Genomic DNA, 13,914 nt, shown 5'->3' on the forward strand with positions numbered 1-13,914 from the left:
GCGTGCTGAATTATTATGTATGAAAAAAAAATCTCGTCTATTCAAAAAGAAAACATATAGTTAAGCTCCTTGGGTCCGATACTAATCGTCATTAAGATATTCGCCCGTATGGAATACACACGCTGTATACATAACAGCGTACGTTTGTTAAAATAGTTATTAATAGTTTTATGCTATGGTAAGACTTTAAGATTTTTTTAATTATTATTAATAAATACTTAGAAATATTACTTAGCATTTAATTAATATAATTTACATATCAGTGTATTCTAGGGTTGCGCGGGGTATCGGCCCTAGGATGCCGCGTTTCCCCGCTGTACGGCTAGGCTCAGGCGTTGTGCAAGGAAATTAGCTGAGCACAGGTCACCAGACACCCAGCCAAGTTTAGTGGAAGCCTCCTTCGCAAAACTCGAAGTAGTCTAAGTGTTAAACCGTGGGATAAGAAGCAGTGGTGGCGATGCCGCAGTGGTTGTACCGGTTCCGCGCCATCTTGACGTAGCCATTGATGCCCCACGTCTTGCCCCACGAGTTCTTGGCTAGCCAGTAGTCTCCTCCGTAGGGATCAGTGCCGTAGCCCACCACAAGCACCTGAAAACGATATTTATTTTAGTACTGACGGATCAGCATTAGTAGTAGGTACCGATAGAAGCAATGTTCCGTAAGTATTTGCTCGTTGACAGTTATTGCCCAAAACTATTCGATACAGATAAATTGTGTTGCTTCCATGCAAAAATACCTCACCTTGTCACTTGCCACAAGCGCTCTTTGACCGTTGATTCCTATATACCTACAAGCTTCAAAATGTCATCTTTAAGTAAGTATAGTAGGTATCTATTAACCCCTCGTATGCTTAGATACGGATCCCTGCGTGGGAATTTTAATCTATCCTATTGTTTTAAATGTCCAGGCCACTATTTCAATGATCAAAATTGACAGGCCGCATACGAGGGGTTAAGCGTCAAAGTCGGATCTTGACCAGATGCCACTGACATAATTTATTTGAAAATAGAAACACGTTTCTCATCATATAATAGAAATAATGTATCGACATAAATATCAGATTTGTACCAATTTTCACACGCTGGCCCAAAAATACTTACCGCATGGTTAAGACTATTAGTCGTACAAGCTGGCTCGTAATACACTCCGTCAGCGTATTGCTGAAAAGTACTGGGCGCATTGATAGCGACGGCTACTGGGCCTATAGAGGCGACTGCATCCATCAACTTCCCTTCGTCTCCTTGCGGTATGGACACGTAGCCCGTGCAGGTCGCGGCCGCGCTTCCGGAGTAGTACCTGATGACAAATAGATGAAAAGAACACATATTATCATATAAATATTAATTATGACGATCTTTTGAATTACTTAAAGTTGCGAACCAACGAAATTTTCAGTAAGTAGTTTAAGTCTATATGTACTTAATTGTCTATGCCAAGTTTTGAGTTTGAAGTGACTGAACGTGAAAGTGATAGAACGCCGTCATACTTATGACGATGCATTTTTCATTGACTCACAGTAAAGTCTATCATACAGTAAATGCTTGTACCTGCGCTTTATTACCAACTTTATAGTGCTCCCATATTCGCTCCCACAGTGTGGGAGCACCATTAAATATCTGACCTGCACTGATATTGACCCGCCTGGTACGGGTATGAAGCTTCAGCATCGATCCCTCCATTGTCCTTGATGTATTGGAAGGCGCTGTTCATCCAACCGCCATTGCAGCCGTTATTGCCATAGTTACTGGTGCAACAGTCGATCAAGTTCTGCTCTGATAAGGACACCAGTCGTTGGGTCTTGATGGCCATTTGACTTTCGAGAGCGCCGATCTGTAAAGAAAACAAGTGTGTCTGCTTAATTTCCTAGTTAGCAAAAACAATATGTGTTTGTGTTTGTAATGTAGTTAACTGCTGATTATTTTGGTCTTACAACATTACTTTCATAGTATATGGTCAAAATAATGAGTTACTTTAGCTCGTTTTTAGTCAAAGTTTGTACTAAATATAAAACGTTCAAATGTTTTAAGAACTCTGATTCGAAACTTGTTTCCATCTAATATTTTTGCGAAATATCTCGTTCAAATGTGTTACAGTAGGTATAAACATATACAATGCTTTCTGCTGGCATTCAAATCAAGCAGCAGTTTTTTTCAAATCCTGGCTAGTTTCCTTTTTGTAGTGTGTGTACCACACCTTACCCACACATGTGCATAGCTTAGTATATATTGGCATGTACTTGTTATTTAAGACACATTAAACGTATACTCCATACGAAGTAGTTATCATTTACGCTCCACATCACATGGCGATCCTGCCAGTGCGGCCTCGAGCTGCACTGGCGGCGCGCTGCGCCAGCCAGTATTACTGACCGTGAACTTTCGTAAATAAATATTTGGAACTCTAAGTGAATGAAAAGGACTATTATATATTTATAGTGACAGTGAAAAGTTTCAAGAGAATAAATAGAACTTACGGATTGGTGTTACGGGACTAATATATCAAATATATGAGTATCATATAGTGAAAGTGAAAAGATTACAGAGACTAAATCGAAAGTTACGGATTGGTGCTTATTGCAAATAAAAAAGAATATGTGCAGTGTGGACTAAGTTACATTTCTAATATCTACTAAATAGACTCATGTATCAGGAGATTTTGAAAATAAATCTTTTTTTTTTTCGAATAAACGAAATTGGCAAGTTGTAAGTTGGACGTTGCAGCTGGGAGATTGTTCGCGTCACGGACCCCGGGCGTGGCCTTGCCGACGTTGGACGCGACGACGAGGAGACTGGACACGAAGTCCTGGTCCCGCCACACAACGGTCATGGAATGGTCGTAATCTAAACTAGGTAGTTATATGGTTTTAGTTAATAAGTATAAGCAGTTGATTGAAAGTTTCTTCTTATGTTTAAAATAAATATGAAGCGCGTTATATGTATTATTTTCATTAGATAACTATTTTAAATTTCGGTTTTTGAGTAGGTAATAAAAATTAAGTTTCAAAATTGTGTCTGTTTACGTAATATTAGCAATTGCTATTATTTACGGAAATTAAGTTTAATAATATTGCGATGTAGGAATACAATGCATATGCAAATTAAATATTATGTGGAATCTAATTAAATGCTGCTTGATGACGAAATAGTAATATGGTTAAAAGTACGGCACGTTTTAATATTACATCATTCGATCTCTACTTTGCATTCAGTAATTCAAATTGGTAAACTTAACAAATGATTTCGTGCACTTGGATACAACATTCGTCATAGCGTACAGGTGGGCCGCGTCATCCGCGACACGTGTTCACATATAAGGGATCGGTATGTAGCTTCTGTTATTACGTCTCGAATTTCAGTTTCAACATAATGCATTATTAATGTATTGTGCAATAATTTAGATTACTTCAAATTTATCGTATTTAACTTGGCAATTGCATATAATTATAATCTTACCAACTTTTGACCATATTAAACTGAACATTAGTATTTAGAACTAGATTGTTAAGAAATAATAATGTACTTGAATGTTTCAGATTTTTTTTCTCAGAATTGACTATAATATGTTTTACGGATTTAACAATGTGTGGAAAATGTGTAACAATGTGTGAGATCTAATAAGAGATAAAAAGTTGGATTATTTTTAAATTGGTGTAAAATGGATATGGAATTTGTTGGTATATGAAATGTTTTTGTTATTTAGGTATAGGAGTGTTCAAGTTTTGTTTTATTTTGCGACGGAGTTATGGCTAGAGGTTTTATTAATGTAAAGGGTGGAATAGAAAAGAATGGTTTGTTTTTTTAAATTAGGTATGTGTGCGAGATTTTGGAAGTCGAGTAAATTGAAGCAGGTAAGTTTTTCAAAGAGCGACTGGTCTGATCAACCAAGGGTTGTTGAAATTCTTATTTGTTGAAGTTTTATGGTGTTGGTTTAATTGTGGTTGGTATTTGAAAGTTTTTTAATGAATGTAACTGAATAGAAATAATTATATGCCTATTGTCTCTTCGGCTGCCCAAGAGGGGCCTTGAGCGATAGGTATAGCAAGGGTATGCCAGGATACAAGGCAGGCTAGGGAATCCTTGGAGATCTGATCATGATTCGGTCGAGTACCAATCGTGAAGACTCCTTGGACACATGGAAGGTTATTATGAAAGGACGTGTTAAAAGAACTGCCTGTGTGAGTAAATATATTGTATGTGTGCGCGCTTAAAAATAAATATCCTTGTATCCTGAGCAAATAAATAAATAAATATATAGTAAGGTCGGCCGGCCAGGTAAGTAAATGCGTTGTGTACCCTTGCCATAAAAAAGAGAAGCACGCTTTAGATGCACAACTATATACAATGTTATTATTATAATAAACAAAATGAAGACGTCTATTAATTAAAAATAATACTTGCAAGTCAGTAAATTATGAAATAAGAAATATGATTGTTCCCAGGTACCCAGGGTTGGAATTATATACTCTTAACGTACGTTGAATTTGGATTTAAAATGTATCGACGGATACTTATTTGTCTGTGGAAATGAAATATATACCTACTTAGTGATGGTTTTAAGGTTTTTTTTAAGTCTATGATGTTATTCGTAGTCTTTTCTGCTTAGTTTTATATAAATAGGTATATTGTTTAATACACGTTTCGTCATCAACGCCGTCATAAAAGTAATAACTGTATAACCTATAAGTTGTATAACCTTTATAAAAATACATGGGTACCCACCCATGGTAATAACTATTGTATGGTGCCTAGCGTATAATGGAAATTTGTGTTTATTTTAGACAAATTTTGTATAACTTGTAATTTTCATTTATTGAAAAATGTATGAGTAACTCTTTAAATTGAATTTATTATTCAGCAAATATTCTTTCTTTCAACTTCAAAGTGTTTTTACTGTACCTACCTAATACTTGTATAAAAAAAAAAAAGATTTAATTTTGTATAATACATACGCTAAGAGCTTTTGCTTACATTAGATAGTCTTCCTTACTTTTTACTTTGTGTAATTCTTTTTTTTTAATTTAGAAAAAAAAATATTCCTCATAGTATAGAACAATTTTTTTTTTCTCTGAGGGGGAAGGTGTAGTGTGTGTACCACACCTTACCCACACATGTGCATAGCTTAGTATATATTGGCATGTACTTGTTATTTAAGACACATTAAACGTATACTCCATACGAAGTAGTTATCATTTACGCTCCACATCATCATACTGTGTTTGGCAGAGGAGAGGAAAGGACTCCTCCTTTCCCTCCGGCCCTTAGCCCTCCGGCTAAAGGTAAGTTCAGGAACTTACAGCACTGAAGACCCAGGAGACTCCACACTGCTTCTGGTCCTTAACATCGGTAACCTGAATTGACTGAGATTTGCAGAGGACAGGAAAGGAGAAGACCAAGGTAAGTTCAGTAACTTACGGCACTGAATGCCCAGCAAGCTCCACACTGCTTCTGATCCTTCACATCAGTGACCACGCCTCGCTGCCGCCAGTCCATGGTTGATGGATAGTCCGCCAACATAGGGGTCACGAAGGGCTTAGTGTGATTTTCAGCTCTGGGACTGGGGGCACCAAACAGTTGGATATTATTTTAATGGATAAACAATTTATGAAGGGCAAGTAAGTTATCTTTTCCTTCCATGGGTGACCGATGGGCTAGCAGCTTATCAATGTAGTGGGTATCACATTTCGCTTTATTTCAACCCCTATGCTAAGAATGGCACTGAAAATTGAGTAATTTCATGTGCTCTGCCACTCTTTTGGAAATAAAGGTGTGTTTATGTTTGCATGTAATTTTATTGAAATTTTACGTTAAAATGAGCGTGACGGATGCCTGTAAAACCACTCGGCCGGATCACGAAATTTCGACCCTTGATTTAATGATCCGATGGCCGAGTGGTTTTACAGGAATCCGTCCGGTTAACGGAGTACGCTGGTCGGAACACTTGGAGGCTTTGGTCACTTTTTCTTTGTGTATGACATTTATTTAATGTTTATAGTATACTACTTAAAAAATACAAATTAAAATATTTTCAATGAAAATAATTTGATTTGATCTAAGATTGACAAGTGTACCTTGCTCACTTGGGCAAGACTGGAATAGATAATTGTAGAAGAATAAAATCAACTAACTTACTCCACCTAGCCTTAACCTTGAACCCTACTTGAAATCGTAACATTTTCAAAGTAACTTATATATCTAAATAACTTACCCTGCTCGGTAATGGAAGCCTTTCATTTTTCTGTTAAATTCATGATCCATCATATCAGAATACTTGTTCACTTTCAGTTTAAAGGAGCATTTCCCCTTTTCGAACATTTCGTTGTGCTTGGCTATCTTGTATTTGTTCACGGCGTAGATGCCCATGTGGTGGCGGTCGTCTGCCGTGGACCTGTAGTGCTTGTTGTACTGCAACTACAATCGGAAAAACACAGATTATGACTGACTGACTGACCGCTGGTTTAAAATAAAATAAAATAAAAATACATTTATTACCATGACACAAAAAAGAGTAGAGCAATGGAAAAAAAAAAAGTAATATGTTAATTCACTTAAGCTAATAAGTACATTTTTTTTCGTGCTTGGTAAAAGGATTCAGGTCTCAACATGTGCTAGGTTATAAATACCCAGCGTTGATTTTCAGACTGATCCTTATTCCTTTTGCCAGGGTTCTAGAGATTCCAAATTTGGCACACCGTAGGTATCCTTTTAAGGTGTAGAGGAGCATTAAGATAGAATTTTTCAAAATTCACACCCTAAGGTGGTGAAATGTGGGTCCAAAAATCAACGTTTGAATAAGATTTCGCGGGTCCGGGTTCGAACCCCGGTAAGGGCATTTATTTGTGTGATGAGCACAGATATTTGTTCCTGAGTCATGGATGTTTTCTATGTATGTATAAGACAAGTATTTGTATATTATATATCGTTGTCTGAGTACCTGCAACACGAGCCTTCTTAGCTTACCGTGGGTCTCAGTCAATATGTGTAAGAATGTCCTGTAATATTTATTTATTTAATTTATTTTTTAATTTTAATACGCAGGCGAAGCCGCGGGAAAAAGGTAGTCACATTATAAAATTATGGGTTTTACGAACCGCTTCTAAGTAGCAAACACCTTATTTTCCTTGTGAGTTTGAAGAAAACAGACAAATTTGAAGAAAGTACTAGTACATTAAATTAATCCAATATATCAATCACATTTATCATTACAAAGATATTACTTGCATGCACGCTTGATTGATATATATTCATCAATTGAAGAAACGTGAGCACAAGCTATAATTTTTGACTAAGAAATTCTCAGTTAAATAAATAATAATGTCATAATAATGTACCTTGAAATCTTTCTGCGCGAAAGCGCTGGTGGCCTAGCGGTGAGAGCGTGCGACTTTAAAATTTAAATCCGGAGGTCGCGGGTTCGAACCTCGGCTCGTACCAATAAGTATTTCGGAACTTACGTGCGAAATATCATTTCATATTTGCCACTTGCTTTTCGGTGAAGGAAAACATCGTGAGGAAACCGGACTAATTCCAATAAGCCTACACTGAGAGAAATTTGCATTGTGAATTTAACAAGTTCGACTTCTTGCGGTTTATCCGTTTGAATCAGCCAAACGTATGTTTAAAACAATATGTGTCAGGTTGTTTTTATAAAATCGACTTGTTGATTCAAATATATTGCCGATTCAAATGACAAGTAGCTTGTTGTTTGAACCAAAGAGCACGTAGGCGCTATTTTAAACAAAAACCTTGTTGAACGAACATGAAAACTGGTTTTATTTTTTTCAGTGTAGTTACTCTTTGGGTTGGAAGGTCAGATGGCAGTCGCTTTCGTAAAACTAGTGCCTACGCCAAATCTTGGGATTAGTTGTCACAGCGGACCCCAGGCTTCCATGAGCCGCGGCAAATGCCGGGATAACGCAAGGAGGATGATGTACCTTGAAATCTTTCCACTCCTCATGGATCACTTGTTCGAAGGTAAAGTCGTGGTTGCGACGGTGACGAGCCGCAGCCGTCAGCACGCAGAGAAGTAGGATCAATGACTTCATCTTGATATCTTTGAGAAATCAAAATCTTAGTCAATTACAGTGCCAAATGATTATCCTGACAGAAATGACTTACAGTGAATCTTACCTTCAATGATTTAGATTTAGATTTAGATTTAGATTTAGATTTCTTTATTTCATGATAAAAATTACTCTATAAATTTGTTACATGCCAAAGTTATGTTTATTTTCTAATCATGATCGTCGAAAATTACATTATAAATTGAAAATAATCATCTTAGTTCTTATCTTATTTACATTTACAATACAAGTAATTATGAAATACTTTTCATACAATTTGCATACCATCGTCCTGCCCGTCCACTTTGTTTTTTTTTTTATTTGTATGTTTAGAGTTTAGGTAGTGTAATAATTTATAAAATTATATATTAATTTATTATTAGTATCTACTAAGGAAAATATACTTATTTGTCTAAAGTAGGCACCAATCATAATTATTCATAATGTACATAATTATTTATTTATTTATTTAAACTTTATTGCACAAATAAAACAAAAATGTACAAATGGCGGACTTAATGCCTAATGGCATTCTCTACCAGTCAACCATCGCACATAGGGGTATTTGACTATAAAATCTGGCCAAAATTATTTATATACATTTTTATAAGAAGTTCCATTGTGTGAATCCAAATATACTATTTTAATTTATTTTTATTTTTTCTTATTTGTATCGAGTAATGGCCAGCTTTTTTAGTGAAATACCCCTGTGTGCATCGGGCCAAACAGAGACATGTAAAAATGGAGCAAGGAGAAGGAAAAATGACCATGGTAGAATTATCGAAAACAACTGATTAACTTCATAAAATACTTATATAATACATAAATATAAATATATACAAACAAAAATAAATGTAATTATGTAAATGTTGTGTATGTAATGTAATGTAATTATGTACGTCATCATAATATTAGTAAGATAATCCATACTAATATTATAAATGGGAAAATGTGTGTCTCTGTTTGTTTGTCCGTCTTTCACGGCAAAACAGAGCTACGGATTGACGTGATTTTTTAAGTGAAGATAGTTGAAGAGACGGAGAGTGACATATGCTACTTTTTGTCTCTTTTTAACCCCCCACTACCCTAAAATGAGTGGTGGAAGTTTGTACAGAGCATTCCGCAATTTTCGAATTAAACGCGTGCGAAGCCGTGGGCAAAAGCTAGTCACTTATATTTGATAGTATCTATATGTCTACGCATAAGTTAAGCCAAATGTAAATTTTTGTATATGTGTTGCACACTCAGTTTAAATAAATAAGTTTAGAAACATTCTATTTTTAACCCCCGACGCAAACACGACGGGGTGTCTGTCTGTCTGTCTGTTTGTCTGTCTGTCTGTGTGTGTGTGTCTGTCTGTGGTATCGTAGCTGCCGAACGGATGAACCGATTTCGATTTAGTTTTTTTTTGTTTGAAAGCTGAGTTAGTCGGGAGTGTTCTTAGCCATGTTTCATGAAAATCGGTTCAATATGTCGCGGTAGGGGGTTTTTTCAAAATTTTAATTTTGTGGTTAGGTTATATCAAGATATTTTATATCTACTTACTTGAATTTTAACAGTCAATATTGTTACTCAGCTTCGCTAAACAGTTTCTACTAAGAAACAAAATAAGAGACTGCCAAGTACGGAAGTCTCTTTATTTTTGTCAAACTGGCAGTTTTAGAGGCTTTTATATTGGCTTAACCCTTAAAGAACTGAAATAAAAACAAAGATGGTATAACATGTGAAAGGATGGGGATATCCATATCGGAGTTTTGTTTATTTGAGATGTGTTATCGACTTTAGGGTAAATGTGCCAAGTATTTATCTTTTTTTTTATAAGATATTCTTACACAGATTGACTGAGTCCCACGGTAAGCTCAAGATGGCTTGTGTTGCAGGTACTCAGACAACGATATATAATATACCCATACTTATATGTATACATAGAAAAAATCCATGACCCAGGAATAAATATCTGTGCTCATCACACAAATAAATGCCCTTACCGGAATTCGAACCTGGGACCGCGGCGTAGCAGGCAGGGTCACTTCGCGGTAAGCCAGGTCGGCTAGGCTAGACAGGCCGGTGGTTATTTGGCTTAGAAATAAGTGCGCTTCGCAAAAGTTGTTTAAGAGTAATAATAACGCCTCACGAATTTTGCCTATGATTAACGCAACAGGAATCTGCGTGGAATTAGTAATTAGGTAAGGTAATGGCGCCTATTAACGTGGTACTTAGGCAGATTTCAAAAGATACCAAAAAATTAAGGGTATCAAAGCTCATTAACGACCACAAATATTTTTTTTATGGAAGAGTATTTATTGAACTATTAGTTTTGAAGAGTTTTAGGATCATTTTAGTTTATTATATGTCATAAAATGATTATTGAAGCCAACATACCTAAATTTTCTATTACCGTGGTAATGAACAGGTTGCAGTTCTATTAACGCGAATTGAGATTTCATTACCGAGGGTATGAATGACAGTGTTTTTCTGCCATCGGTAAATAGAAACCCATCTCAAAATTCGGAGCTTAATACCGACGGTTGAATATACAAATTATGACAAATACATATACCTATACTATCCTCCTTTATGAATACCCACAGAAGACTCAGTTTCTCCTAAGAAATCTGTACTTACGGTACACTAAATGTCATATTTTGATACAAGACTAATATGTCGCTCGGTAATAGATACTTCTATAGGAACCCATTACCGACCCAAACAAATATTGCATGGATCGGTAATAGATTCTTATATATTCTATTACCGAGGGTTATCTGATCGTACCATCGTTAATAGGCATAAATTGGAGTATTATAAAATCTAATTCCGACCCATAAAAACAAAGTCATACAGATGTATTTTCATTACAAATCAAAATAAAATATTGCAACCTTATATTAAAACCAAGTTTACATAACTGGTAAGTAAGCATCAGACTTTATGTCAATGTTTAAAAAAATTGACAAATTAACGGTTTTCATAGAAACTACGAAATCAGTCATGAAGTTTTTGCTAAAAATTAAGGTTTTGTTGAATAATTTTCATACCGCGTAAATAGTTCTTTGATAGCGTGAATAGATCAAGATTGAAACAACTGTAAGACATTATATAACTGATCACATATACTTAAAATAAAGCAAAAAGAACTAATATCACTACTTTAACTATTACCGTGGTATACCACAGTAATAGAATCTACTCACGAAATGGCGCCTTTCACCGCTGTCTTTTAATTTCCACTTTAAACACATTTCCAGGCTAAACAATACGTAAAAAGTACTCAGAAGTCATGTAGAAAACTATAAACAATAATTTGAAATGCATAACTTTCACCTGTTTGCCATAATTATTACGTAAACTACTAAATGAGATTGGAGTTCACTTATGTTTAGCGTCACACGTAAGTATGACACAACCTCTTCTCGCGGCCCCGTGGCAAAAACTGTCAAATAGCGAGCGTCTTCTTTCATTCACACTCTCTATCGCCTATATGTGCGTTAGTCAACTAAACAGGCTTCCTTTGTGTGAGTAACTTTTTTTAAGAAATTGGTCGGTTTGCCTATAAAATGCGTATTTGCAAATGCGGCGGTAATGGACGTCGATTTCGATACCCGCGTTGATAGCCGCCGTTACCTTAGCGCTTGATAAAAAATATCGCAAATAAAATCATTGAACAAAATGCAATACGACATGAAATTAAAAGGTGAAGCCTCAATCATCTCGATTTCCGGGTTGAAGTGAGAGAATTTTTAGTCTTTTACTAGTAGTACTCTAGTAGTTAGTAAGTAATTTAGTTAGAGAAGAAGAAAAGTATAAAAACTATATCCGTTGTCCTTCCCCAAGAAGATCCCCCGTCGTCCTTCAGTTCAGCGGTGTAAGAAAGAAGGCACGTAGATAAAGAGACATAATATTTTTCACACTTTCGCACTGATAATTGGTAAGTATTACAGGTATGTTATGTGGATGATGGAGCATTTCTCCCAGATAAAATTGTTCGCGAGTGTCGTAAAATTGCATTAAAATAAAATCTGCCATTTTTGTGCAAATTCTTGTCACATATACATGTAGTTCTTTGCCATTTTCATCACTCTGATATTTACATTATTCTTTGTTAAGAAATTTCAAATAGAAAAGCCCAGGACCCTGTCGGTAACACGCACCTTTACCAGAGACAATCACATTTGGGTGCACAATTGAGATAACAGCCGCGACCAGGCCCTTGTTCCACAATTAAATGAGCCAACCACAATACATCTCGAAGAATGGGGCGCCCGCGCCTGCGCATGCTTGAGCATCTTGCTTTCGTAGAGGGGAGACTGGGGTTGGATGGTTCTAAACAACGGATATTTAAAACATTTTTTGAAACATACTGTTCTCATTTGAAACTAATTTATATAAACCTCTCGCGCCGATTGACATAATTTCATTTTATAGCCTCATGACGACAAGCTTCATGCTGACGTTACTGTACTGTAATTGTCACGTAAAATTCGTATGGATTTTTAAAACTAGAAAAATGTATACGAGTAAATAATGAAAACATATTCTTTCAACCTTTTTTTAAGGGAAGCTCAGTTGTTAAACTTCCTTTTTTATTTACATGCCCCGTTTTCCTCAAGGAACATTGACATTAAATCTTTTAAAAGTGATACAATTGATAATAAGATTAGGTTATTATCAATTGTATTTAGCGGCTTAGAGGCAGGGGTTGGGATCTTCGTTCCGGATCGTACCTGGTCCAACAAATTTCCCTGGCTATTCAACGGGGCAACTCGGCCAGTGTTATGGGAACTTTTGGGCCAGCTGCGGTCCGGGGTGGCAGCATACCCTAGGTTATTCAGTGTTTAAGTTTGACAAAGCCTGTTGCGGATTATTTCGTTTGTACATAGTCGACAAAGCCTGTAGCTGATTTGTTTTATGTCCACTTGACGAAGCCTGCGCTGCTGATCACGATCTATTTTGTTTTTATTGGATGGGTTTTGGGTTTAGTTTTAATTTAGTTTTTTTTACTGTATTTATTTTGAAATTTGAAATGACCAAATAAAGGATTATTGTGAAGATTGTATTTATAATTTAAATATTTGAAAAATGAATGAGGTTACGACTTTTTGTTTTGTTACAAGTTTTTGTACAGAACACAATCATTATTCGAGTTTAACAAAATGCTTCAGTGTTATTTTTATATTTATTTTTACGGGTTTGAATGATGATGGTTTAAATGAAACAACGTACCTATATTGAAAAATAGTATGAGTATTTAATTCACCCAATTATTCTTTATTTCAATTCAATAACTTATAAACTTTCGGATTGCCGAAAAACTAAATATCAGAGAAACATCTAAAAGTACTCTTTGAACGTCTAAAATATGTAGCTAGCTGTGATTTCAATCGTTGATAGGAAACTATTACACCAAAGGGACGTTACGTAAGATCTTGCATCCGACACATTTGTGGGTTCCTTTTTCACCAGGTTTAAATTCACATGGGTAGACCTGGTATGTTGGGGTAGGAGACTACACTGTTATCCTTCCGTTTGGAATTTGCTGACTTGGCTAGGCGCTTGCATTTGTACGTCGGCTGACGTTCTTGGTATCAGACTAGTGGATACGAAGCCTTGCTGGCTATACCGCAGTTGTTGTCTCGGTTCCGAGCCATCTTGACGTAGCCATGGCGACCCCAGCTCTTGCCCCAAGAGTTCTTCACTATCCAATAGTCACCTCCGTATTCGTCGGTGCCGTATCCCACAACTAGTACCTGTGGACATGAGCACAAAGTGAGGAAGTATTTTGATGATTGACTCACAATATATATCGCGATTGGCATCATGTCAGTCATAATATGGAGACCCATCATCAGGCACTC

At 36.1% G+C, this 13,914-nt stretch overlaps 2 protein-coding genes across 2 annotated transcripts in view; both read right to left on the reverse strand.

Annotated features, from left to right (window-relative positions):
* Positions 1-323: 323 nt before the first annotated feature.
* On the reverse strand, positions 324-7,993 carry LOC125229703 (procathepsin L-like). Its single transcript, XM_048134607.1, has 6 exons — positions 7,931-7,993; positions 6,205-6,407; positions 5,412-5,553; positions 1,622-1,830; positions 1,101-1,296; positions 324-588 (listed from the first exon to the last, which is right to left on the reverse strand). Exons 2-6 carry the CDS (start codon positions 6,357-6,359, stop codon positions 427-429), a joined length of 864 nt encoding a protein of 287 aa, XP_047990564.1. The 5' UTR covers positions 6,360-6,407; positions 7,931-7,993; the 3' UTR covers positions 324-426.
* A 5,290-nt stretch (positions 7,994-13,283) lies between these two features.
* The window catches only part of LOC125229702 (procathepsin L-like), a 28,728-nt gene continuing 28,097 nt past the window's right edge, over positions 13,284-13,914 (reverse strand). The window contains exon 6 of the mRNA XM_048134606.1: positions 13,284-13,806. Coding sequence (XP_047990563.1) covers positions 13,645-13,806 — 162 coding nt within the window. The 3' untranslated portion in view covers positions 13,284-13,644. The remainder of the gene's footprint in view (positions 13,807-13,914) is intronic.

This window comes from Leguminivora glycinivorella, chromosome 9 (assembly GCF_023078275.1).
Source record: "Leguminivora glycinivorella isolate SPB_JAAS2020 chromosome 9, LegGlyc_1.1, whole genome shotgun sequence".
Lineage (NCBI taxonomy): Eukaryota > Metazoa > Arthropoda > Insecta > Lepidoptera > Tortricidae > Leguminivora > Leguminivora glycinivorella.

What these genes read in the sequence shown, in the direction of transcription:
- LOC125229703 (XM_048134607.1), bottom strand. Translation starts at nt 6,359, where the DNA reads ATGGGCATCTACGCCGTGAACAAATACAAGATAGCCAAGCACAACGAA. An exon ending in GGCTTCCATTACCGAGCAGG is followed by an intron (nt 5,554 to 6,204) that starts GTAAGTTATTTA and finishes TGGTGCCCCCAG; the next exon opens with TCCCAGAGCTGAAAATCACA. An exon ending in CTTGCTGGGCATTCAGTGCC is followed by an intron (nt 1,831 to 5,411) that starts GTAAGTTACTGA and finishes TTTTCTTTACAG; the next exon opens with ATCGGCGCTCTCGAAAGTCA.